This window comes from Pan paniscus, chromosome 9 (assembly GCF_029289425.2).
Source record: "Pan paniscus chromosome 9, NHGRI_mPanPan1-v2.0_pri, whole genome shotgun sequence".
Lineage (NCBI taxonomy): Eukaryota > Metazoa > Chordata > Mammalia > Primates > Hominidae > Pan > Pan paniscus.
Genome location: NC_073258.2, coordinates 66,448,334 through 66,476,330, shown reverse-complemented (window position 1 = coordinate 66,476,330; position 27,997 = coordinate 66,448,334). Strand labels below are relative to the sequence as shown.

Here is a 27,997-nt window from a genome sequence, read left to right as displayed (position 1 = left end):
GGAAGCTGAGGCCAGAGGATTGCTTTAGGCCAAGAGTTCAAAGCCAGCCAGGGCAACAAAGCAAGACCCTATTGCTATGAAATAAAAAAAAATAGCTGATCATAGTGGCACACACCTGAAGAAGGCTTCTGGGGAAAAGAACCATATCCCAGTTCTGCAAAGTGGTATTGCTAGGAATGCAAACAACGCACAAAGGTCTCCATCTATTGCGGGAGTCTGTTTTGATCATTTCTTCATCAACTATTTATTAAACATGCAGCTTCTGCAAGGCCACTATGAGGGGCTGCTGGAGCTACAAAGGTAGGCAAGAATGCCTGCTATGGAGACATTTTCCTGTCAAGGAGGTAAGACACACACACACGGGGGAAAGAGCTTTAATCCTATAAGGCAGAAGACTATTTACTCTTTCCGGGTGAGTGGAATAGAATGAGTTCTCCACGTTTCTCAAGGATAAGTGGGGCTATTCCAGGGACAACCCTTTGGCAGAGATATCACCCTAACCCTGCAAAGACACAGCATTCTCAGGTGGAACAAGAATAAACAGTGATATGATTTGGCTCTGTGTCCCCACCCAAATCTCATGTTTAATTGTAATCCCCGGTGTTGGAGGTGGGGCCTAGTGCGAGGTGCTTGGATACTGCGGATGGTTTCTAATGGTTTGGCACCACCCCCCTAGTGCTGTCCTGTGATAAAGAGTTCTCACGAGATCTGGCTGTTGTAAAGTGTGCGGCACCTTCCCCTTCACTTTCTCTCTCTCCTGCCAGCCATGTGAAGACATGCTTGCTTCCTCTTTGCCTTCTGCAATGATTGTAAGTTTCCTGAGGCCTCCCAGCCATGCTTCCTGTACAATCTGCAGAACTGTGAGTCAATTAAACCTCTTTTCCTTGTAAATGACCCAGTCTCAGGTAGTTCTTTATAGGAGTGCAAGAATGGACTAATACAGAGACATTTTAAGGGGCAGATTGGGGATGGGAAAGGAAAACAGTCTCTCCTTTGGTCCCTGGGACTGGCTTCTCCTGGCTTTCTATGCATTTGTAACACAGATTGGCTGTTTCTGGTGGGGTTTCCCTCCAAGCAGCCCTGGCTTGTGGGTGGCTGTCTATAGGAGCCATGATGTTTTCAGCGACCTTTCCTCCAGTTCAGCACCAGTGTCCCCAGGGGCTCCCGGGAGAAGCCCCCAGGGGGCCGTCTGGACATTGGCTCAGGTGCTGCTAGCAAGCACCAGGTTCCAGGCAGCTTAGATGGTTTCTTTGAGGGGAAATGCTCTCAGCTGCTGAAGAGAAATTTCTTCACTCTTCTGTTCTACATGTTTCTTGGAAGAGCCTTCTTTGACCCTATAGAAATGAAAAGGCAGAAGGCAGTGGTGAGGGGCAGGTGGTGTGCATGTCATGGGGAGGATGGTGCCATATGCACAGGGTGCAGCTCCACCCTCCTGAAGCCAGAAGGGAGGTGGATGCTGCAGTGGCCCCTCCTCCAGATTCTCTTGGGCACCCTGGTGGCCACCCTCCTATTGTCCCTCCAGCTCCCTCCTTGCTCTATCCCTGGGGTCTTGCAGCTGGCAGAGGCTGGCCTGTCTGGAAACAGACTTGGGAGAGCTGCAGGGTCAAGAAGTTCAACAAAGAGTCTTACAGATGAGGACCTAGAGGGTGGACACGTGCCCGAGGTCACTTGGCTGGAGAACAGGGGCCAGCAGACACCCCCAGGGACTGGGCACTATTAGCACCCTTCTTCTCCCACCCCAGGAGGCAGGGAGGGACAAAGATTAGGGCTCTGAGCCACTCCTGCCCTGCCCTGGTTGGCTCTTGAAGAAGTCAGGGGAGGTTGAGGGTGGTGGGGGGCTTGCCTGGACTTTGAGGCCCCCTCAGTCCCAAATAGCCCGAGGCTACCCCACTGGCTTTCTATCATTTGACAAGATCCAATTTTGCCTTTTTTGATGGGGGGGGGGGTAGAAATGGGGGTCTTGCTATGTTGCCCAGGCTGGTCTTGAACTCCGGAGCTCAAGCAATCCTTCCGCCTCAACCTCTCAACGTGCTGGGATTACAGGTATGAGCCACCATGCCTGGCCTATCGCCTTAAAAAAGAACCCTCTAGTCTTTGAAATGATTTATGTTCTAATTCCTTCCATTTATTTTTATTTTTGTATTGTGGACACTGATAACTGTTTTCCCACAGAATTATCTTAGTTTTTTTAATCCTCTTTTTTTTTTTTTTTTTGAGACGAAGTCTTGCTCTGTCGCCCAAGCTGGAGTACAGTGGTGCGATCTTGGCTCACTGCAACCTCTGCCTCCTGGGTTCAAGCGATTCTCCTGCCTCAGCCTCCTGAGTAGCTGGGACTACAGGCGTGCCACCATGCCTGGCTAATTTTTGTATTTTTAGTAGAGACAGGGTTTCACTATGTTGGCTAGGTTGGTCTCGAACTCCTGACCTCATGATCCACCTGCCTCTGCCTCCCAAAGTGCTGGGATTACAGGTGTGAGCCACCGCGCCTGGGCTGTTATCCTCTTGTTTTAATCGTTTCATATCTTGCCCATTTCTCCTGTCTACTTTAAGCTGTTTCCATTTTTGGATTTTTTCCAGCATTCATACTGTTTTATCAATGTTTCTATCCTTGCTTTTTAACTCTTCTATTTATAATATTTTAGTCGATTGGCTTAATCTTCCCACTCCCCCACCCCAACCCCACTGAGATGGAGTCTTGCTCTGTCGCCCAGGCTGGAGTGCAGTGGTGCGATCTCGGCTCACTGCAACCTCCACCTCCCGGGTTCAAACGATTCTCCTGCCCCAGCCTCCTAAGTAGCTGGGATTACAGGCACCCACCACCACACCTGGCTAATTTTGTATTTTTAATGGAGACAGGGTTTCGCCATGTTGGCCAGGCTGGTCTCAAACTCCTGACCTTAGGTGATCCACCCACCTCAGTCTCCCAAAGTGCTGGGATTACAGGTGTGAGCCACTGCACCTGGCCCATACATGCACTTTAACACTCCGCCTCCCATACCCTCATCCTCTCCAAGCCCTGCTCAGCACCCAGATGAAGACTGTCCTCCCCCACTTGGCCTGCAGGGAATAAAGTGGACAGGGACAGGGGAAGATATGAGGCTCTCGTAGTTGTCCAGACAAGAGACAATGGTGGCTTGATATAGGGCCATGGACACAGGGCTGGAGAGAGAATGACAGATTTAAGTCTATTCTGGAGGCAGAAATGATAGGACTTGGGCTGGGCGCCGTGGCTCACGCCTGTAATCCCAGCACTTTGGGAGGCCGAGGCAGGTGGATCACAAGGTCAGGAGTTAAAGACCAGCCTGGCCAAGATGGTGAAACCCCATCTCTACTAAAAATACAAAAATTAGCTGGGCATGGTGGCGGGCGCCTGTAATCCCTGCTACTCGGGAGGCTGAGGCAGGAGAATCACTTGAACCCGGGAGGCGGAGGTTGCAGTGAGTCACGATCGCACCACCGCACTCCAGCCTGGGTGACAGAGTGAGACTCCGTCTCAAAAAAAAAAAAAAGAAAAAAGAAAAGAAATGATAGGACTTGCCAAAGAATATATCCTTGATCTCTTGCAGTGCAGCCTTGGCCCATGGCTCAGGTTAGAGATGGAATGTTTATGGGAGTTATTTCAGGGTTGCAAACACAGCACCTATACAGGCCACTGGGTACAGATGGGTCCACCTTTGGGATCAAGCTGACCTTCAGAGAGGGTTACAGACGGGCGCGGCTACTGTTCCTGTCACCATTCCCGCAAACTAAGGGTCTTCCCTGAGCCCACTGTTGCTGAGAAATGCTGCAAGAAGCAGCCAGATCAAGTCCCCTCTTGAGTTTGTTTTAGAAACATTGTCCAGGACATTGCTGTCACCTTAGTGACCTTTCTAATGAGACCCACACTTGAAGCCAAGATGATCTTAAAAAAAAAAAAAAAAAAGAGGGGTGGGGGGCCAAGCAGTGAAGAGAAACCTCTCCTAGTGCTAAATGCTAAGGAAAGCTTCACTCTCCTGAGGGACTGGTATTCGTTTTCCTTTCCAAGAGCAGCCATGAATGGGGTCTCCCTTTCTGTTGTGAGGAAGCCCAGAACCAAATTTGAAGCCTGCACAGCAACCATGGGAGGCTGTCTTTGCTTCACTTTCCCCCGCTCTCCTCTCCCCACTTCTCTGCCACGTCTCACTTCCAACCCACGTGTTTCCTGGTTCACGGTTTATTCTTTTCTACCTTCGTGATTGGGTCTGTTCTTGGGGAAAGCTAAGCCAGTGTAGATGGAGGTAGGGGAGGCATCTCACAGCTCTGGTGCATCCGGCCAGGACGTTTCCAATATGCAGGAGTGGGGAGGGCACCCCATTTGCCCCCAGTTATTTCCTGTAACTTTCGGCCTCTTGGTGCTGGAGGCCCCTCACCTCCTCTCCATGGCTGCGATGGTCTCCACCAGGGGCATGTTGCGAGTCTCGGTCAGGAAGCAGACGGCCAGCCCAGCCAGGATTGCGGTGGCCCCAAAGCTCACGGTTGGCAGGATGGTGCTGTATTCCCCAAGTGTGGTAACCAGGGGCGCCGCCAGGCCCCCGAGGTGGGCGTGGACAGAGGCAAAGCCCATCCCCATCTGCCTGTGGGAGGTGTGTGGATGTGGATGGGTCAGTGCAGCAACCTGCACCCCTAGGGGCCCAAGAGGGCCACGCCCTGAGTGTCAGAGGACAGGGCAGGAGGGACCAGGGGTCCTGCCTCGGTGAGCCCAACAGGTCTCAACCTGCAGCATCTCCCCCCATGCACCCACCTGATCTCCGTGGGGTACAGCTCGCCGGTAAACAGGTACACACAGATGAAGGAGCTGGCCAGGCAGCCTTTGCCCAGCGCTGCCTGGGCTGTGCGCAGGATCTGCATGCCTAGACAGGGGAGTAGGGTGCAGCTGAGGAGGAGGGGAGGAGAGGGAGGCCCAGGGTGTAGTGGAGAGGGGTGGAGCCTCAGGAGGGGATAGGGCGAGGTGGGGGAAGAGGCAGAGCCCACTCAGAACCCAGAGGAGAACCAGGATTTCTACCACCTCCCCTTCCCAACTGTTCCTAGGACCCAGGAGTCCCCTGACTGCCCTTCTCTGACTTCTCCCTCCTTGCTCCTTTATTTGCATCTGTCACCAAGTCCTGCTGGGTAGGCAGGTGCTTTAGAGTCAGGCCTGGGTTCAAATCGCAGCTCTCACCCCACTGGCTGACCTAGGTCAGTGTTTCTTACCCACTCTGCACCTCCCTGTCCTCATCTGTAAAATGAGGAAAATAGCAGCACCTGCTTCACGGGGTTGGCGTAAGCTGGACACAATGCCAGGGGTGCAAAGTGCCCATTAAATGTTTGCCATTGCCTTCATTTTCTTTCTTTCTTTTTTTTTTTTTTGAGACAGAGTCTCTCTGTCACTGAGGCTGGAGTGCAGTGGCACAATCTTGGCTCACTGCAATCTCTGCCTCCTAGGTTCAAGCAATTCTCCTGCCTCAGCCTCCTGAGTAGCTGGGATTATAGGTGTGCACCACCGCGCCCAGCTAATTTTTGTATTTTTAGTAGAGACAGGGTTTCACCATGTTGTCCAGGCTGGTCTCGAACTCCTGACCTCAGGTGATCCACCTGCCTTGGCTTCCCAAAGTACTGAGATTACAGGCATGAGCCACCGCGCCCGGCCCATTGTCCTCATTTTCAATATGCTTCTCCCGCTGTTGTTTATAAGTAGCAAAACCCCTATTCAAACATCCAACATTAGGACAGCAGTCAAGGAAATGATGGTGCCTTCTCTGGCTGGGTGGCAGCACTGGCTGCACATTGGAATCAGGTGGGGAGATTTTATAAAACACTCACACCTGGGTCTTACTCAATATCCACTCTAGCAAGACCTACTGGGGATGGGCTCAAATTTGGGTATTTTTTAAAGGTCCCCAAGAGATTCTATTGTGAGGCCAGAGTTAGAAACATCAATCTAGATGAAATATTATCTAGGCTGGGTGCAGTGGCTCTCGTCTATAACCCCAGCACTTTGGGAGACCAAGGCAGGCAGATCGCTTGAGCCCAGGAGTTTGAGACCAGACTAGGCAACATGGCAAAACCCTGTGTCTACACAAAAAATACAAAAAATTAGCCAGGTGTGGTGGAATGCACCGGTAGTCCCAGCTACTCAGGAGGCTAAGGTGGGAGGATTGCTTGAGCCTGGGAGGTCGAGGCTGCAGTGAGCCATGATTGTGCCACTGTACTCCAGCCTGAGCCACAGAGTGAGACTCTGTCTTAAAAAAGAAAGAAAAGAAAGAAAAAGAAAGGAAGGAAGAAAAGGAGGGAGGGAGGAAAGGCAGAAGGGAGGAAGGGAAGGAGGGAGGGAGGGAGGGAGGGAGGGAAGGAGGGAAAGATCACATAGTAATAAAAAATCAGGTCCATGAGGCCAGGCACAGTGGCTCATGCCTGTAATCCCAGCACTTTAGGAGGCCAAGGTGAGCAGATCACTTGAGGTCACGAGTTTGAGACCACCCTGGCCAAAATGATGAAACCCCGTCTGTACTAAAAATACAAAAATTAGCTGGGCATGATGGCACGCATCTCTAATCCCAGCTACTCTGCAGGCTAAGGCAGGGGAATCACTTGAACCTAGGAGGCAGAGGTTGCAGTGAGCACCACAGCACTCCAGCCTGGGCGACAAATGAGACTTCATCTCAAAAAAAAAAAAAATCAGGTCCATGAAACATTTGTGCTAACATGGAAAAGAATGTGTATGTTTCAACATATAATGAAATAAGGGCACTATATATATATATATGTACACATGCACATATATACATATATATGTATGTATCCTATTTATATTTTTGTATGTATAAAAATATAAAATATCTCAACTATGCTGAATACAAATCTATAAATAGGAAAAAAGATTGGAATGAAATAGGTCAAGACACCAGTAATAACATTTATCCATTTTACAGGTGAAGAACTAAGGCACAGAGAAGTTGGACAACCTGCCCACGGCCAAGGCTGCAGTCACAATGGGCACATGGTTTGGCCCATGCTCTATGTCGCTGCTATTCAACCCTGGCGTCTTGCTGGACTCACTGGACAGTTTGTAAAATACTGAGGGTTGAGTTCCACTCCTTGAGATTCCCAGGGCGCTGGCATGGAGCACCTGGGCCCTGGGAGTTTTCAAAGTGCTCCAGGAGAAGGTCATTTTAGTCAGGTTTGCAAACCACTGTTCCAGGGCCAGTCCAGCTGAGGTTTGAATCCTAACTTCTCAACCCTTGGACATGCTGCCTGCTCAGATTTCGGGGGGCCACACACACTGCTGGCCACACCGAGCCAGCCCCTGTGCTCTCCAGCTGCTTAGGTGCACCTGTCTAACCTCCCTGGCCACACAGTAGAAGCTCTGAGGGCCAAGGCTCAAGACCTCCACCTGCCACTAATTGCCACTGGGCACTAAGTGCTTAATACAAACTCTAGTAATCAACAGTCGCTTTCTTTTTCTTTTTTTTTTTTTTTCTTTGAGTCTCACTCTGTCTCCCAGGCTGGAGTACAGTGGCACGATCTTGGCTCACTGCAGCCTCCGTCTCCTGGGTTCAAGTGATTCTTCTGCCTCAGCCTCCCAATTAGCTGGGATTACAGGTGCACACCACCATGCCCAGCTAATTTTTTTGTATTTTCTGTAGAGACGGGGTTTCACCATGTTGGCCAGGCTGGTCTCGAACTCCTAACCTCAGGTGATTTGCCCGCCTTGGCCTCCCAAAGTGCTGGGATTACAGGCGTGAGCCACCGTGCCCAGCCTAACAGTTGCTTTCTTTTCAGATCTGGAGACATACCCTTCAGCCTTGCTGCCATGTGAAATTTGTTGTCTACCAGACTCCAGAGGCTCCCAGTTCTTGGTGTGCAGCAAGGGCAGAAGTGGGTGACTCACCTTCTGGCACAAACATGTTGGCGATCACCATGAGCCCGGCCAGGATGAGGAAGGAGGCCACCGTGGCCCGGCGGCCCACGTAAATCATGGTGGCGGTGGCCACCAGCATGGCCGGGATGTCGATGATTCCAAACAGGGCCTGCACCAGGTATAGGCTGAGCCCAAACTTCTGCAGGTCCATGGCCAGGCCATAGTAAGCCACAGAGTTGGAGAACCTGGGAGAGGCAGTGGAATGGTCCTTGTTCACCCCATGGTTCACTGTTGTGAGCCCAGGGGAGGGGACACAAAGGTGGATGACACAGGATTCCTCTCCTCGGGGAGGTAAAATTCCCTGACTTTCCATAAACATCCCTTCCCGGTCTCCTAAGTCTCTGTCTTTAGTATTAGAGCTCAGACACCTCCCTCCACATCCCTTTCCACCACCCACTCCTGGATCCAATGCATGGGTTCTGGAGTGTTTGCTTTTCTCTGCAGTACCCACCTCAGCGCCGAAATTAAGGCAGTGCTAAAAAATAAAAAGAGAAGAAGATGGAGGAAGGTCAAAGGACACAGGAGCCAATGTGGAAGAGCTCCCAATGGCCAAAGCTGGAGCAATTTGGGAAATAAGGTAAAGAATGTAGTATCTACTAAATAAAGGAAAAACATTGTTGAATTATAACTCAAAGTATAAACTACATGGTTACACATGAGCCTATATAAATAAATGATTTCATAAATAAGTCTTTCTTAAAGAAGAACTCCAAACAATGTGTGTAAATACTCCACTCCTAGGCTGGGCGCGGTGACTCATGCCTGTAATCGAAGCACTTTGGGAGGCCAAGGCGGGTGGATCATGAGGTCAGGAGTTCAAGACCAGCCTGGCCAAGTTGGTGAAACCCCGTCTCTACTAAAAATACAAAAATTAGCCAGGCGCCTGTAATCTCAGCTACTCAGGAGGCTGAGGCAGAGAATTGCTTGAACCTGGGAGGCGGAGGTTGCAGCGAGCCGAGATCGCGCCACTGCACTCCAGCCTGGGCAATAGAGGGAGACTCCATCTCAAACAAAACAAAACAAAACAAAACAAACAAACAAACAAACAAAAATCCATTCCTTCAGGAGATGAAACTTAGTTTCCCTCCCCTTGAGTGTGGACTGGACTCACTTTCAAATAATAGTATATGGAAAGAGGCTGCTCATGGTGGCTCATACTTTTAATCCCAGCACTTTGGGAGGCTGAGGTGGGTGGATTGCTTCAGCCCAGGAGTTCAAGACTAGCCTTGGCAACATGGTGAAACCCCATTTCTACCAAAAGTACAAAAATTCGCCAGTCTCATAACCTGGTCTCAAAATAAATAAATAGATTAAAATTGAAAAGTAAAACAAGAATATGGAAAGAGAACATTTATTAACTTTACAGTGGAGAAACCTGGTAGACACTACCTTAACTAAGGGATTAACTTCAAAATCACCAGTAATCAGTCATGTTGACATCACATATGCCCTCATATGATATGATATGATATGATATGATATATGATATGATGAGAAGGTCATATCACCTCCATGGTTCTCCTTTCCCAAATCCACAATCCCAGTTTAGTCATGAGAGAACCATCAGACAAATCCAAATTGAGGCCAGGTGCAGTGGCTCATGCCTGTAATCCCAGAACTTTGGGAGGCCAGGCCAGTGGATCACCTGAGGTCAGGAGTTCAAAACCAGCCTGACCAACATGGTGAAACCCCATCTCTACTAAAAATGCAAAAATTAGCCAGGTGTGGTGGCATATGCCTGTAATCCCAGCTACTTGGGAGGCTGAGGCAGGAGAATCCCTTGAACCCGGGACACGGAGGTTGCAGTGAGCCAAGATCATGCCATTGCACTCCAACGTGGGTAAAAAAGAAAAAAAAAATTCAAATTGAGGGACATTCTACAAAATACCTGACCAATACTTTTCAAAACTGTCAAGGTCATGACAAATAAGGAAAGACTAAGAAACAGTCACAGATCAAAGGAGACCAAGAAGACATAATAACTAAATGTAATGGGATATACCAGCTGGTGAAATCCAAATAAATCTCTAGTTTAGTTAATAGTAAATTACCAATCTTAAATTATTACTTTTGACAAATGTACTAATGTAATTTAAGATGATAATATGAGGGGAAACTGGATGAAGTGGATACAGGAACTCTCTGTACTATCTTTGCAACTTTTCTATAATTATACATTTATAGAAGAATAAATATACATTTATTCCAAAATTTTATGAAGGTAAGCTAACAGAATATATTTAAGAAAACCAATATCCAGAAAATAAATTTTATCCAGAAAAAAATATATACATGTTTATATGTGTGTGTGTATATATATAATGTATATATATAATGTGTGTATATATATATAAAATGTATATATATATTTTTGAGAAGGAGTCTCACTCTTTTTGCCCAGGCTGGAGTGCAGTGGCGCGATCTCAGCTCACTGCAACCTCTGCCTCCCAGGTTCAAGCAATTCTCCTGTCTCAGCTTTCCAAGTTGCCGGGATTACAGGCGCACACCACCACGCCCAGCTAATTTTGTATTTTTAGTAGAGATGGGGTTTTACTGCATCGACCAGGCTGGTCTCAAACTCCTGACCTCAAGTTATCTGCCCATCTCAGCCTCCCAAAGTGCTGGGATTACAGGCATGAGCCACTGCGCCTGGCCAAGAAAAAAAAAATTCTTATGTAAGGCGATAAGAAAAAAGATAACCCTGTAGAAACATTGGCAGAAGTCTTGGATAAGCGTTTCATTAAAAAAAGCCATCCAAAATACCAATAAGTTCATGCAAATATTTTTACATTCCTTAGACATCAGAGAAGTGCAAATTGGAAATCACAGTACAGTATCACTACACACTCACTATAATGGCTAAAATTACATTACAGACAATACCAAGTGTTACTAGGGATGTGGAACAAGTTGAACTCATATGCTTCTAATGAGGGTGTGAATTGGTATAACCACTTTGGAAAACTGCTTGCTTCTATTACAGAGAACCACACCCATACTTTATGATCCAGCAGTTCCAATCCTAGGTATGTATCTGACAGAAATGCAAGCGTGGGCCCAGTGCAGTGGCTCACATCTGTAATCCCAGCACTTTGGGAGGCTGAAGTGGGAGGATTGCTTGAGCTTAGGAATTTGAGACCAGCCTGGGCAACATAGTGAGATCCTGTCTCCATATTTAAGGAAAGAAAGAAAGAGAGAAAGAAAGAAAGAAAGGAAGGAAGGAAAGGAAGGAAGGAAAGGAAGGAAGGAAGGATGGAAGGAAGGAAGGACAGACAAGTGTGTTTTTTCACCAAGAGAAATGTACAAGAATATTTATAGCAGCAGTATTTGTAACAGCCCAACCTGGGAAGAGCCCAATGTTCTTCAGCAATAAAATAGGTAGACTGGGCGCGGTGGCTCACGACTGTAATCCCAGCACTTTAGGAGGCCGAGATCTGCGGATCACAAGGTCAGGAGATTGAGACCATCCTGTCTCTACTAAAAATACAAAAAATTAGCCAGGCGTGGTGGCACGCGCCTGTAGTCCCAGCTACTCGGGAGGCTGAGGCAGAGAATTGCTTGAACCCAGGAGGCGGAGGAGGTTGCAGTGAGCTGAGATCGTGCCACTGCACTCCAGCCTGGGCAACAGGGCGAGACTCCATCTCAGAAAAAAAAAAATTGGTAAAGTTTCTGTATTAGTTTCCAATTGCTGCTGTAACAGATTACCACAAATTTAGTGCCATAGAACAACACAAATGTATTATCTTACACTTCTGGAAGTAAGAAGCCTAACGTGTGTTACTGAGCTAATGTCAGAGTGTGGGCAGGGCTGTGTTCCTTCTGAAGACTCCATGGGAGAATCTGTTTGCTTGCCTTTGCCAGCTTCTAGAGGCTGCCTGCATTCCTTGACTTGTGGCTCCTTCCTCTGTCTTCAAAGCCAGCAGCACACAGCATCTCCAAAGGTCTCTCTCTCACTCTGACCTTCTTCTTCCACTTGTAGGGACCCTTGTGATTGTACTGGGCCCACTCAGATGATCCAGGGTAATCCTCCTTCAAGATCTTTAGTTACATCTGCAAAGTCCCTTTTGCCATAGAAGGTAACATATTTATAGATTCCAGGGATTAGGATGGGGACGAATGTTACTTATTGATTTCTAGTAATATATATACATTATATATAGACGTAGATATATTTTCTGGATATGGTTTTTTGTTGGATATTGGTTTCTGCAAGTATCTTATTCTACTGCATACCTTGCTTTTTAAAAATAATTTTTATTTTGTAATAAATATATATTTACAGAAAAGCTATAAAGATTCAAACATCTTTGGGGGTCATTATTCTGTCTACCACAAGTAGTATATTCGTACCATGGATTGTTATACACGAAGAAAGAACGAACTAAATTACATATGACAACATGAGTGCATCTCACAAACGGTATAAATTACAAAAACTATGTAGCTCAAGTTATATAAAGCCCAAAAACAGGCTAATGTAATCTGTGGCATTAGAAATAAGGATAGTGATTCCCATAGGGGAGGGTAATGACTGAAGAAGACATGGGGGGACGGGGTTTCTGGAGGCTGATCATGTTCTGTTTCTTGACCAGTGCGTTGATTAATGGGTGTGTACAGTTTGTGAGAATTTGTCAAGCTGAGCCTTGTGCATTTTTGCATGTGTGTTATACTTCAATAAAAAGTAAATGTGGGCCACGTGCGGTGGCTCATGCCTGTAATCCCAGCATTTTGGAAGGCTGAGGCAGACAGATCCCTTCAGGTCAGGAGTTCGAGACCAGCCTGGCCCACATAGAGAAAACCCGTCTCTACTAAAAATACAAAAACTAGCTGGGCATAGTGGCACATACCTGTAGTCCCAGCTACTCAGGAGGCTGAGGCAGGAGAATTGCTTGAACACAGGAGACAGAGGTTGCGGTGAGCTGAGATGGCACTACTGCACTCCAGCCTGGGTGACAGAGCGAGACTCTGCCTTGAAAAAACAAAAACAAAAACAAAAACAAAAAAACAAATAAACCTGTATGTGGGAAGAAGAACTCCAAGATGGTCCATCAAATTCCTGGCCCGGGTGTACACAAACCTTCTCCCAGTTATTCAAACACTAATCTAGGTGTTGTGAAAGGATTTTGCAGATGTAATTAAGGTCCCAAATCACTTAACTTTAAAACAGAGATTTTTCTGGGAGGGCCTGATCTAATAACATGAGATTTAAATCTGGGTCTAGAGGTCAAAGACTGGGAGTTGGAGATTCAAAGCATGGGAGAGATTTGATATGAGGAAGATATTCCTTTGAGGTGGAGGAGGCCACTTAGCCAGGAATGTAGGTGGCTTTTATGAACAGCCTGTGAGGAAATGGAGACATAAATCCTACAGCTGCAAGCAGTTAAATCGAACCAACAATTGAAATGAACTTGGCTGTGAATTCTTCCCCAGAGCCTCCAGAAAGGAGGCTTCGTTTCAGCCTCCTAAGAGCCTGAGCAGAGAACCCAGCTGGCACTTCTGGCCTGCAGAATTGTAAGCTCATAAATGGGTGTTATTTTAAGCCACTAAATTATGGTGATTTGTTATAAGCAATATAAGACTATAACATTCACAAAAAATAAAGTGGCCATTGAGAAATTTGAGGGACACTCAGTCAAAAACCACCAGTTTTACATTCAGTTCTTTTGCTTGTTAACATGTCTGCTCACCTAGGAGGAAAGAAGGGGGAAAGGCTCCTGAGAATGTGAGCTCTAGAAACGGAGTCTTCCCAGAGAGACTGGACCACGACCAGCCAGCATTGCCACTCAGGCGAGATTGGCAGTGGCAGGGAGAATGGACCAGACATTCTCTAAGATTCCTTTTCATCTTATAATTCTGTGGCTCACAATATTCTAAAATTCATTCATTCACTCATTGGTTCATTCACTCATCAAATATTTATTGCAAAGCTATCACATGCCAGAAGCTGGTTACATGTAATGTTGTAAAAGTTTTTACAGATGTGATTAAGTTATTAAAAAAACAAAAGCAGAAGAGGTAGAGTATTAATCCTTTTTTTTTTTTTTTTTTCTCTTGAGACACTCTGTCTCGCTCTGTTGCCCAGGCTGGAGTACAGTGGCGAGATCTTGGCTCACTGCAGCCTCTGTCTCCTGGGTTCAAGTGATTCGCCTGCCTCAGCCTCCTGAGTAGTTGGGACTACAGGTGCGTGCCACCACACCTGGCTAATTTTTATATTTTCAGTAGAGACGGAGTTTCACCATGTTGGACAGGCTGGTCTCGAACTCCTGACTCAAGTGATCCGCCCACCTCGGCCTCCCAAAGTGCTGGGATTACAGGCATGAGCCACCGCACCCAGCCCCTATTAAATCCATTTCTATAAGAACGTGTGTGTGTGTGTGTGTGTGTGTAAGTATGTGGGTGTCATGTATGTACTAAGAGCTGCAAGGATACAAATTCATGCCTGACAGAAATGGGAGATGGGAGATGTTCAGAGGTGGAAGGGAGAGTAGGTTGAGAGGGACATGCACTTATGTACCTGATAACAGAAAACAACTCATATTCAGGCACTGTTCTACCTGCTTTACAGACTAATTTTCACAACAGCCTTATGTGGTAGGTTCTATTATGATGCCCATGTTACAAATGGAGAAACTGAGGCACAGAGCGGTTAAGTAACTTGTCAAGGATCACAAAGCCAGTAAGTGGCAGAGCTGAGATTCAAACCGAAGGAGTACGTTCGAGTCCTGCTTCTTAACCAATGAACTACACTGCCTGTTTCTGGATTGTTTGGGGAAAAAATGTTTTTAACTATGAGTATGCATGCTTCTCAGAATTTAGAAAAAAACCACAAGGTGGCTCAACCCTGTTATTCCAGCCCTTTGGGAGACCAAGGGGGAGGATCGCTTCAGTCCAGGAGTTCTAGACCAGCCTGGGCGACATTGCAAGCCCCCACCCCATCTCTATTTTTAAAAATTAGCCCGGGCTTGGTGGCAGGCACCTGTAGTCCTAGCTACTACAGAGGCTGAGGTGGGAGGATCGTTTGAGCCTGGGAGGTCGAGGCCGCAGTGAGCTATGATTGTGCCACTGCACTGCAGCCTGGGTGCCCGAGCAAGACCTTGTCTTAATCAAATCAATCAACCAGTAAAGAAAAAAATCCCAGTTAATTGAAGGCATTTACAATAGGGTTTGTGGAAGTTTGTGAAAGTTCACCAGTTCCTAACACTTCCTCTTTCTCCTCCCCCATCCTTTTTCGAACCCCAGGACTCCCCATCCCCACCTCACCCCAGACACACTGGTGAGGAAGGGGTGGGGGGGCGGGCAGGCTCACCGCCTCCCGCTCCCCAAAGCCAGGACTGTGCAGTTGATCCCAGAAGCGAGCCCGGCGCGGCTCCCTGCCGGCAGCGAAGCGAAACATTTGGACATGGCCCCGATTTTCCGGGTGCGGTTGGTAAGTCCCGGCGTGCGCGAACCAAACCTGCGGTTCCCGGGGCAGCTTTGAGCGGGTCGGGTCGGCTCCACGGGAGAATGGCCCCACCTGCAGGCAGAGAGCTCCGGATGGCTGCCGAGTCACTTTCTCAACAAAAACGGGCTTTTGCTTACTGTTTCCAGAAGGATCCAAGAGAGGACTTTCAGCTCTGGAATTTTGAACTCAGGATCTGTTTCTCCCTTGCGGAAAGAGGAAGGTGGACGAAGGGCAAGCCCAGGCCGGCGGGGGCTACCGCAGGAAGACGCCCATTCCTGGACTCTGGTTCGCAGGAGCCCCCTTGCTCCCCAGAGCCGGAACTGCGCTGCCTGCCACGCTGTTGGGGACAGAAGGCCTCACAGCCTCCCAGAGTTGGGGGCCGTCCCATCTTCCCAGTACACAGGGGTCACAGCCCCAAATCCAAACCGGAGGAAAGACTCTATACCCCAGAGCTTCCCAGGGGGCAACCTGTGGTTTAAGTGCTTTATGTGCTTTAACTGGTTTTTGTTTTTGTTTTTTTGAGATGGGATCTTGCTCTGTCAGCTAGGCTGGAGTGCAGTGGTGCAATCACAGGGCACTGCAGCCTCAAACTCCTGGGCTCAAGCAATTCTCCCACCTCAGCGTCCCAAGTAGCTGGAACCACAGGTATACCCCTCCACCCCCGGCTAGTGGGCGTCTCCCTATGTTGACCAGGCTGGTCTGGAACTCCTGGGCTCAAACAATCCTCCCGCCTCTGCTTCCCGTAGTGCCGGGATTACACACATGAGTCACCCAGGCTGGCCTCATGTCTTAACTCTGGATCCTCACAAGGACCTTACAGAAGTAGGAAAGAGGCCCCAGGAGGCTGGGCTCCCTGACTTGCTCAGGTCACTTGGATAGTCTGGCCTCAGAGCCCAGCTGATATCTACTAAAAGAGACTCCCCAGTCTGCTACAGAAAACAGATAGTTTCCCGTCTCTACTAAAAATACAAAAATTAGCTGGGTTTGGTGGCGTGTGCCTGTAGTCCTAGCTACTTGGGAGACTGAAGCAGAAGAATCACCTGAGCCCGGGAGGCAGAGGTTGCAGTGAGCCGAGATCCCACCATTGCACTCCAGCCTGAAGACAGAGGGAGACTCCGTGGAAAGAAAGGAGAGGAGAGGGGAGGGGAGGGGAGGGGGGAAGGAAGGAGAGAAGGAAAGAAAGAGAGAGAGGAAGGAAGGAAGGAAGGAGATAGTAATTCATTGCCTGCACTCCCTGCTTCATAAGTATCAATACCAATTATTTAAATGTGCAGGAAATCCAGTGGAATGCAATCAACACGGTTGTTTTTTATCAGCCCTTCCCCTTAGGATTTGTCAGCTTCCAGCTGGTGGTGCTACTGCATATGGGCTGCCTTTGTATTTTTGTCCATTTCACATCTTCATGCCTGTGAACCTGTTAGGTATTCCTTCCTGCCCACCTTGCAAACTTGATTAACCATCTTTTTTTTTTTTTTTTTTTTTTTGAGACAGAGTCTTGCTCTGTCGCCCAGGCTGGAGTGCAATGGCATGATCTCGGCTCACTGCAAGCTCCGCCTCCTGGGTTGACGCCATTCTCCTGCCTCAGCCTCCCGAGTAGCTGGGACTACAGGTGCCTGCCACCATGCCCGGCTAATTTTTTGTATTTTTGGTAAAGACGGGGTTTCACCATGTTAGCCAGGATGGTCTCAATCTCCTGACCTCGTGATCCGCCCACCTCGGCCTCCCAAAGTGCTGGGATTACAGGCGTGAGCCACCGCACCCAGCCAATTAACCATCTTTTAAAACCAGTCTAAATGCTATCTCCTGCCTGAAGCCGTCAGCAGCTCCAGCTAGCAGAAATGCTGTTAGGATACTTGTCTCACTGCATGAAAATTACGATTTTCCTGTCTATCCCCTCCTGGATCCAGAAGTGTTTTTTCCAGAGTGCGACACTTCCCAGAATCCACTAGAGAGCCAGCCCAAAGGGCATATCAGGATGGGACAAATTACATTCTGGAAAAGCTGCCTTGGTGATTCCAATAGTCCTCCCACCCAGGTGAGACCCACTGCCCAGAAGTGGGGTTCCTGGGTTAGCATGATATCTCATCTGTCACCACATCTCAGCATCCAGCAGAGGCCGAGTGCTGGAAAAAGGGTGTGGGAAGAGATTGAGTTCACACGGCTCACCTGCTCATTGCATTAAGAGTATTTCAGAACAGAGTTTTTCAGTGGGGGCAGAGAGCATGCCCCTGCCTCAGGTGAAAGTCTTGGGCATGAGCCTGTCACCTACCAAATCACCATGAGACAGCATGTGACCTTGCGGATGGCCGGGGTTCGGAAGAGGTCCAAGATTGAGTTGGAGGTGCGGACACTTGCAAACTCGCTTTGGATGTAGGAGCTCACCACCTAGGTAAGAAGAGTCTGCTCAGGGAAAGCGAGGGAGCTCGGACCCCACATCCCTGCTGGGAACCCCTTCGTCTGTGTGGAGGAGAGCTGGGGTTGAGGTCTTTGGTGAGGTGGCTGGCCCTTGTCTCCGCTCCGTCCAAGGACTGATGGCACTTGAGGGGCTGTTTCCAGGGTGTTGAGAAGCTCCAACACAAACTCCAACACTACTGAGGTTCTGCGGTTCTGGAGGGCCTCCCACCCCATTCCTGGTATAGACTCAGAGATTGAGTCAGATAAGAGCAGGGGTTCCAAGTGGTTCTGCCACTTCCTACTGTGTGTTCTCAGGCAAGTTACCCGTCCTGTCCCCACTTCAATTTCCTCTTTGTCAAAAATGAGACATGAAATGAGATTACATACATAAAGCTCTCAGCCTAGTGCCCGGCATGGGGCTTGAGAAATGACGCTTATTGATAATAAATGGTAACTATCTTATAATAAATGGTATTTATAATGGTGCTTTTGTTATTGATTCCCCAGTAATTTTACTGTGTGGTTGCTATTTTAATAATTTTAGTTTATTATTTTATTAAAATTTCAACTGGATGTCAAGGTTAATAGGGTTATTTCCTAATTACAAAGGTAGATTGACTGATGAGCAAAGCAGTTAAATTATTTATCCTAAATCACACAATCATTCAATACCTAAACAACATCTTTCGCACATGAGAACTCTGCCTGTCCTGTTTATTCCCAATGTCTACACCTGGATGGCACGTGAGTCCTAGGAAGTTGCTAAATTCTAGTACAACTGGAGGTTGCCAGCAAGACTGAAGACTGTTCCCACCCTTCCTTCCTCCCAGCTCGCTTACCTCCTTGGTCAGCCTTTCCCCTTCCTCCTTCCTGCCGTTCATTGCAGCCACCTTCTGCAGATTCTGTACAGCTAACTGGGACTTGCCATGCAGGAGGAGCCAGCGGGATGACTCTGGAAGCCACCTGGGACCAAGAGGAGGAAGAAGGATCTGGGGCTGGGTAGAGCTCATTCTATTCCCCAAACCCAATACCCCCTTGTCCACCTTCTTTCAGACCCAAAAAAGATGACCTGTCCTCCTGTCTGTAGCATCAGGAAGTCTGGGGGCCATGCCAGCTTCCCTTTTTTTGCGGTACATCATACAGAGACTCACTGAACAGTATTTAAAGACTACAGAGGACTTGGCCAGGCACGGTGGCTCACGCCTGTAATCCCAGCACTTTGGGAGGCCCAGGAGGGTGGATCACCTGAGGTCAGGAGTTTGAGACCAGCCTGGCCAACATAATGAAACCCCATCTCTACTAAAAATACAAAACAACTAGCCGGGCATGGTGGTGTGTGCCTGTAATCACAGCTACTCAGGAGGAGGCTGAGACAGGAGAATCGCTTGAACCTGGGAGGTGGAGGTTGCAGAGCCGAGATCGTGCCACTGCACTGCAGCCTGGGTAACAGAGGGAGACTCCATCTCAAAACAAAAAAAAAAAAACAAAAAAACCCACAAAACTACAGAGGACTTAGGATTTCAACAGACCCGCGGCCTTTTTTTTTTTTTTTTTTTTTTTTTTTGGACCAAGTCTCACTCTGTCGCCCAGGCTGGAGCACAGTGGAGCAATCTCGGCTCACTGCAACTTCTGCCTCCCAGATTCAAGTGATTCGCCTACCTCAGCCTCCCAAGTAGCTGGGATTACAAGCACCCACCACCATGCCTGGCTAATTTTATTTTATTTATTTAATTATTTTTTTTGTAGAGATGGGGTTTCACCATGTTGGCCAGGCTGGTCTCGAACTCCTGACCTCAAGTGATCTGCCCACCTCAGCCTCCCAAAGTGCTGGGATTACAGATGTGAGCCACCACACCTATCCCAGACCCGGTTTTGAATCTGGTTCTGACCCCAGCTGTGTGGCCTTGTGTGAGTCATGGGCCCTCTCTGGGCTGTGCTTCATTACCCTCTTATATATGCCCCAGTTATATTCTTATAACTTTATAAGCACTTAGAGTACTTATGAAGTGTTGAGGGATGCGAAGGAGTTGATGAAGGCAAAAGCTCTTGGGATGTTCCAGGGCCCCACACTAATGCAAGGGATTTTACCAGAGCGTCCCAGTAGCCATTCGTGAGGACTTGAGAGCTTGCAGCCTCCATGAACGCCTGCCATCCTTTGTGTCCCCTGTCAAGTCTAGCAAGCCCCGGTCACTGCACACCCCAACCTCTCACAGGGCCAGGTGAAGACTCGGCCACACAGGTGCACCCTCCCCCACCCCACTCTGTTCAGGACATACCAAGAATAGAGGAAAAAGATCAGGAAAGGAGCAGAGATGGCAAACTGCAGGCAACGCCAGGGGCGAATCAGGTAGGCTACCCCAGCCAGGATGAGCTGGCCCAGGGTGAAGGAATACCCCAGCAAGATACCCGCCACAGTCCGGCCCCGTGTGGGCATCCACTCCACAACTGGGGAGAAAACAGTGACATTCAGTGGCATTCAGCTACCCATGTGGTTAATTCACCACACCCCCCCTTATGATTCTGACCGCTTAAACTCATTCCAGAGACCCTCTGAGACACAGGCAAAGGTGTCCCTACTGCACTCCAGATAAATTCTAAGTGGATCAAAGAACTCAATAAACAATAAAACCACAACAATGCCAGAAGAAATCATGGTAGATTATTTTATAATCTTAGAGTAGGGAAAGGCTTTTCCAAGAAAGTCACAAAACCCAGAGGCAATAAACGGGGAGGTTGACAAACTTGGAGTCGTAAAAATAAAAAATGTCCGCATTGGAATAAAACAAAACAAAACACCGTAAGTCAAGCCATAACGTCAACAAAAAATGTAAAAATATAGTTGTAACCTAACTAGCAGATAAAGGACTAATTTTGGGCTGGGCGCGGGGGCTCACTCCTGTAATCCCAGCACGTTGGGAGGCTGAGGCGGGCGGATCACTTGAGTCAGGTGTTTGAGACAAGCCTGGACAACATGGCGAAACCCCGTCTCTACTAAAAATACAAAAATTAGCCGGGCATGGTGGTGTGTGCCTGTAATCCCAGCTACTCGAGTGGCTGAGGCACGAGAATCGCTTGAACCTGGGAGGCGAAGGTTGCAGTGAGCTGAAATGAATTGGACCACTACACTCCAGCCTGGGCGACAGAGCTAAAGACTCTGTCTCAAAAAATAAAAAAAGAAAGAAAGAAGAAAGAAAGACTAATTTCCCTAATACTGAAAGAGTTTTCACAAATCAATTAGAAAACAGCCAACAAGCTAAAAGGAAAATGGGCAGAGGTGCTCAACCCCATGCAAAGACAGAAAATACTAATTTTTATAAATAGCAAAACTTGGAACAACCTGAATGTCCATCTGTAGGGGACTGGTTAAGTAATGATGACACACCCTTACGAGGCAGCTGTAACAAATTAATGAGGAAGCTTCTTCCCAATGGGCAAGAAGCCTGTGCATCCAGTCCTTCAGCAAATCCTTCAGAATTAAGCCAGAATCTAAGCTCTCCTCACTGCCTCTGCTGCTGCCACCGTGGCCCAGTTCAACCTGGTCTCTTGCTTGATGACAGCAGCAGCCCCTTAACCGGCCTCCCTGCTTCCGTCCTGGTGTCACATGGCAGCCAGATAGATCTTATCAGATCTCAAATCCTAAATCAGATCAGGTCTCTCCCTGGTCAAAATCCTCTGGTGGCTCTTGTCTCATTCAGAGACAAAGCCGAAGTCCTAGAACGCTGGACACAGGGTCCTGCAGAACTGCCCTCCCCGACCTCACCTGTCGCCCACCTCCCAACTCTGCTTCAGCCACAGGGCCCTCCTTGCTCTTCACCCTGGGCACACTTTCCCCTGCAGGGCCTCTGCCTGGCAGTTCCCTCTGCCTGGAATGTTCTACCCCAGAAACCTGCAGGGCTCATTCCCTCAACTCCTTCCAGTTTTGCTCAAAATGACCCCTTTTCAGTGAGTCTTTCCCAAACCACGCTAATTAAAACTGCAGACCCCTCCCCTCCAACCTGGCCATTCTTTGTGGGATTTTTTGTTTGTTTGTTTTGTTGAGGCAGAATCTCACTCCATCACCCAGGCTGGAGTGCAGTGGTGCGATCTCGGCTCACAGCAACCTCCACCTCCCGGGTCAAGCAATTCTCTTGCCTCAGCCTCCCGAGTAGCTGGGATTACAGGCGCCCGCCACCACGCTCGGGCTAATTGTATTTGTAGTAGAGACAGGGTTTCACCATGTTGGCCAGGCTGGTCTCAAACTCCTGACCTCAGGCGATCTGCCCGCCTTGGCCTCCCAAAGTGCTGAGATTACAGGCATGAGCCACTGCGCCTGGCCAACCCGGCCATTCTTATCCCCTTTCCAGGCTTTGGTTTTCCTCTGTAGCACTTACTGTCTTCGAACATACTATACGATTCGTTATGCGTGCTGGTGATATCTCGCCTCGCTAGAACATGGACTCCAAGGAGCAGGGCTGTGTTCACTGCAACCTCTAGAGCCTCTCCTGGCACTAGGAGGCTCTCTATCAGGCAGTGGACCAGTGACAGCTTGGTTAAGTGAAAGAATCAAGATACAGAACAGTGTGCGCAGGAACAAACATGAGGGGAGGCATATATGTATGGAGGGTCACCACACTTGTGCGGTGTGACCCGAGGCAGGGCATGGCCTGTGGTGGGAGCTCCAGGGCACTCGATGGAATCTCTACAAAGTCGTCTTTACAGGCGGAGATGTCCCCAGACAGTGCCCGGCCTCTCCAGCCTCAGGAAGTGTTAAGAGGCTGGGCAGTCTCTGATGCGTGTGTGTGTGTGTGTCTGTATGTGTCTGTGTGTGTCTGTATGTGTCTGTGTAGGTGTTAAAGCCCATTCCAGCACGAGGTGGACCTCAGACACCTGTTTCAAGCCATGGCTGGATGCCCACCCTGCAGAGTGAGCTGTGTAGGCTGGGATTGGCTGAGATCCCGCTGTGTGCTGGGAGAGGGAGGGGAGGTCAGGTGTGCTGGCCTGGTGCGTCCTGGTTCTCTGGTCCCAAGATTTCTTCCTGACCCCTGATATAAAAGATCCATCCTGTCTTTGCACAGCTGATGGTGGCAGCAGTTTCCGTGCCCAGTGGTGTCCCCAGGAGCAAGCTAAGTAGTTAAAATGAAGCATAGGTAGGTGGCAGGCCTGTGTCCTGGGTGGGCTTCCTTCTGCCCCGTGATGCTTTCTCCTAGGACCACCCAGGGGCTGCCCAGAACCAGCCTAGAGTGAGGACTGAGCCTGCCACTTATCACTTGGGGGCGCAACACTCCAAGCTGGCATCCAGGAGCCAGGTCTCCACCATGAAGCTGAGGAATCACCAGCCTTTGTAGAGTCATACAATTTCAGGGCTGGCTGCTGCCCTGAGGACCATCATGGCTCACTCCTCTCCTGTGTCCCAGTGGCCTCTGTGTCCCCACACTAAGCCTGGAGACAATAGGTGCTTAGTAAGTGGTTATTGTTGGCTAATTCACAAATAAAATAAACCTAACCCTCTCAATTTACAGATGAGTACACTAAAGCCCAGATCTGGGAAAGGCCATCCAGGGACTCCCCACCCACAGCCAGCGGGGCCACCACTACCCGGGAGCCCAGGTCCCCCAGGTCCAGAACTCTGGCGGGAGGCTTTGAGTTGAGGTTGCTGGATGAGAATCCCAACAAAACAACATGAGAAAAATGTCCGATGACCCTCGACATTGCCACTCCCCTGTCCCCCCGCCCCCGCCCTGCTCTTTCAGGAGCCCCCGCCCTTCCTGGCCTCTCCTCGGCTGGACTCACCCAGGGAGAGGGAGTTGAGGATGATGCCAGAGAAGGTCATGCCCATCAGGAACCGGAAGACGCAGTAGGCACTGAAGGAGCTGAAATACGCTGTGGCGGCCCCCGAAGCTGCCAGCTGCAGGTAGGACCAGACCAGGGGGCCCTTGCGGCCCAGCCTGAGTCCAGAGAATGGTCACAGGCATTAGGGTTTTGGGAGGCAGCAGCAGCATCCCCCAAGGAACAAATGGGCAGCCCACACCTGCCCCTTTCACCCAAGCAGGGGATTATCAAGGCAGTCCCGGGGAAGATGGGGTACCCCGCGAAAGCCACCCCTCCAAAACAGAAACTTGAAACTGCTGGGACCCAGGCTTCGTGGCAGAGGTTGGTCACAGACAGAGGGACATAGTGTAGAAGGAAGCTGGCGAGGAGATTTAGTCCAGGCTCGAGGAAAGGCAGGGATTCTGCAAAGCCCCAGAGGGGCGTGTGGCAGGTGGGGAGAGGTCACCTGAGCACTGCTGTGGCGGGAGGGAGGCCTCGAACCAGAACTCACAGCGGGTGAGCCCTTGGCCAGTCCCTGGTGTGGGAGCAGGAGCCAGGGTGGAGTCATTATGTGGACCAGAGGGTTGCCATGCCACAGAGGGGCCCAAGGACAGGATGGCAGGGTGATCTGCCCTGTTTGCAAATGAGGGTCCAGGGCCAGAGCGCACAGCCTCAACTTGGCCAGCAGGGAAGCAGGCCAAGAAGAGAGGCAGCTTTTCTTCTCTACACACTCCATGACCCACTCGCTTGCTCGCCCACTCACTCACCCACCCACTCACTCACTCGCCCACCCACCCACTCACTCACTTACCCACCCACCCACTCACTCACCCACCCACTCACCCACCCACTCACTCACCCACCCACTCACCCACTCACTCACCTACCCACCCACCCACTCACTCACCCACCCACCCACTCACCCATCCACTCACCCACCCACTCACTCATCCACTCACTCACTGACTCACTCGCTCACCCGCTCACTCACCCACTCACTCACCCACCCACTCACTCACCCACCCACTCACTCACCCACCCACTCACCCACCCACCTACTCACCCACCCACCCACTCACTCACTCACTCACCGACTCACTCACTCACTCATCCACTCACTCACTCACCCACCGACCCACCCACCCACTCACCCACTCACTCACCCACCCACCCACTCATTCACCCACCCACTCACCCACCCACTCACTCACCCACCCACTCACTCACTCACCCACCCATTCACTCACTCACCCACCCACCCACTCACTCACCCACCCACCCACTCATCCACTCACTCACTGACTCACTTGCTCACTCGCTCGCTCACCCACTCACGCACCCACTCACTCACTCACTCATCCACTCACCCACCCACCCACCCACTCACTTATCCATTCACCCACCCACTCACTCATCCACTCACTCACTGACTCACTCGCTCACTCGCTCGCTCACCCACTCACTCACCCACCCACTCACTCATCCACTCACTCACTCGCTCACTCGCTCGATCACCCACTCATCACCCACCCACTCACTCATCCACTCACTCACTCGCCCACTCACTCATCCGCCCACTCACCCACCCACCCACTCACTCACCCACCCACTCACTCGCCCACTCACTCATCCGCCCACTCACTCTCCCACTCACTCACCCACTCACTCATCTGCCCACTCACTCGCTCACGTACTCACTCGCTCACCCGCTCACTCGCCCACTCACCCGCTTATCCACCCACTCGCTCGCTCACCCGCTCACTCGCTCGCCCACCCACTCACTCGCTCGCCCACCTGCTCACTCAGTCACTCACCCGCTCACTCGCTCAGTCACCGGCTCACTCACTCACTCACTAGTCCACTCACTCACTCATCTGCCCACTCACTCGCTCGCCCACTCACTCGCCTGCTCACTCACTCACTCACTCGTTTCTTCATTTCTTCATGCATTCTTTCATTCACTCATTCATTGTGACACAATGTTCATTGATCATTAATCACCTCTAAGTGACAGGCCTGAGTTGAGGGCTGGTGACAAACAAGACATTCTGGATAAGACACAAGCTCACATGTAGAAAGACCAGGATGTATCATGACACGGTGTGATGAGGGCCTGAGGTGTGTGGCACAGGGAGCCATCTACACTCCAGAGTGTGGGGTGGAGTCCGGGAGGGCCCCCCAAACCTGAACTGAGAGAAGGGCAGAGGAGAAGGGAGAGGGGAGAGAGAGCGAAGAGGAGGAAGGGGAAAGAGGTGCAGAGAGAGAGACGTAGGAGCCAACTTCAGAGCCATGAGCTGGCTGCACATCGTCTGTCAATAGGGGTCAGTTAGGTGCAGTGCTCACACCTGTAATCCCAGCACTTTAGGAGGTAGAGGGAGGAGGATTGCTTGAGCCCAGGAGTTCGAGACCAGCCTGGGCAACATAGTGAGACACCCCCCGCCCACCCCCCGATCTCTACTAAAAATAATTTTTTTTTTTATTTGCTGGGTGTGGTGGTGCGTGCCTGTAGTCCCAGCTACTGGGGAGGCTGAAGCAGGAGGATCATTTGAGACCAGAAGGTCGAAGCTGCAGAGAGCTATGTTCGTACCACTGCCCTACAGCCTGGGTGACAGAGTGAGACCTCACCTCTAAAAAATAACGGGGAACAAGTTAGGGCCCATTCATACAGTGGGATGTAGTGTAAAGACTAGGAGGAATGGGACAGCTCTTTCTGAAGGAATAGGAGAGGCCTCCAAAGCTAAGAAAAAGCCGGGTGCAGGACCACGTGGGGTGTATGCCAGCGTTTGCACAAAAAAAGGATGACCAGGCCTGTCACCTCAGCTACTTGGGAGACAGAGGCAGGAGAACTGCTTGACCGTAGAAGTTTGAGACCAGCCTGGCCAACATAGTGAGACCTCATCTCAAAGAAAAAAATGGGGGCACATGAAGAAGAAAACAAAAACAAAATAGGAAAAGAAAAATGGGGGAATGGAACATATACACCCACTTGCTTGGCTGCATAGAATCATAAAATGTCTCTGGTAAAAGGCATAGAAAGCAGGCTGCCCTCTGGGGATTACTGCAAGGAGGGGCAGAGGCAGGAAAGGGGTGATCCCCGGCAGGCTCTTCTGTGCCTTTCGGGATTTGAAACCATGTGAATGTACTATATGTATTATCTGTTTAAAATGCACAAATCAACTGTAACAAAGAAAAATGAATGCAGAGGCCTAGGCTTTCTGGCCCGCACTGGGTGCCTGGGGCCCTTATCCCCACGGGCTCACCTGTCTGCCAAGCTGCCAAACACGGCAGCCCCCACCAGCACCCCGGCCATGTAGACAGACTGCGCCAGGTCTCGGAGAGTGCGGGCCTCACACACCAGATCCCACTGCAGGGAAGACATGGGCGCTTCAGACTGGGCCTCGGCAGCAGCCCCCCCACGCACCAGCCCCTTCTGACCTCCATCACGATGGTGGACGGGAAAACACTGCGGTTATAGACCCAGCCGTCCTTGCAGCCCTCCGTGGCCGCGCCCGGGATGGAGGAGTTGGGGCTCAGCAGGGCCCACTGAGGCTTGGTGAAGTGCCGGCAGGGCTCAGGGGCCCCAAGCTGGTCCAGGGGTATGGTGGCCCTCAGCCAGGCCCCCGAGTCGTTGGTGGAGGCCTCAGTGTTGTTGGCAGGGCCCCGGCAGTGGTGGGGGGGGACAGCGGCCGTGAAGTTCTGCAGGAAGTTGTGGCAGGCCAGCAGGCCGCAGGGCAGCAGCAGCAGGGCCATGTGGATGAGCTGGAAGCGGCCCATGCCACCCAGAGCATCCAGCAGGTCTGTGAAGGCCATGGCCATAGGCCTGACCTGAGGCCCAGTACCCCCGGCTTTATGTACAGAGGCCGGGAGGGGCCCTGGGAGGGGGAGGAACAGGCCAGGGGTGAGGACTGCAGACATCCTGTGCACCCTGTGTCGGAGGGTTCAGGTTACACCCCATAGGAGGGTTCAGGTGTCCCCACATCTGCAGGGCTCCCCTCCCCCATGCCCTTTCTCTAGCTCTCTCCATCTCTCACCCCGAGGGCTGAGTCACAGCCTACCACCCATATCCGCAGGTCTGGCCGCCCTGCCCACTGCTCTCACCGACAGGACCCCAGCAGTGAATGGAGCACCATCACCTTCCCTTTCCTCCAGAGGACACCGAGGCATGTTCGGGAGCCCCGATTCTGGCTTTGGCACATGGGACACAGTCCCTGTCTCTAGGCTCCAAATCACAGCTGGAGCCTTAAGTGCTGAGAGTTCAGAATAATGGGATGCAGTGTTTACAGCTGCTTACCCTTCCCCCACTTCCCGAGAAAGCAGGGACTTGGCTGCACAGGTGACACTTGGGAAAAAGCCCTTTTAAAATGCCCAAATAGGCCAGGTGCAGTGGCTCATGCCTGTAATCCCGGCACTTTGGGAGGCCAAGGCAGGCTGATCACCTGAGGTTAGGAGTTCTAGACCAG

At 50.2% G+C, this 27,997-nt stretch overlaps 1 protein-coding gene across 1 annotated transcript; it reads right to left on the bottom strand.

Annotated features, from left to right (window-relative positions):
• Positions 1 to 219: 219 nt before the first annotated feature.
• Positions 220 to 27,997, bottom strand: SLC22A20 (solute carrier family 22 member 20). Its single transcript, XM_003828618.5, has 10 exons — positions 26,973 to 27,997; positions 26,798 to 26,901; positions 23,520 to 23,674; positions 20,027 to 20,195; positions 18,590 to 18,713; positions 17,626 to 17,741; positions 7,886 to 8,100; positions 4,760 to 4,868; positions 4,389 to 4,592; positions 220 to 1,334 (listed from the first exon to the last, which is right to left on the bottom strand). The coding sequence occupies exons 1-10, from the start codon at positions 27,450 to 27,452 to the stop codon at positions 1,238 to 1,240; spliced, it is 1,773 nt and encodes a 590-aa protein (XP_003828666.5). The 5' UTR covers positions 27,453 to 27,997; the 3' UTR covers positions 220 to 1,237.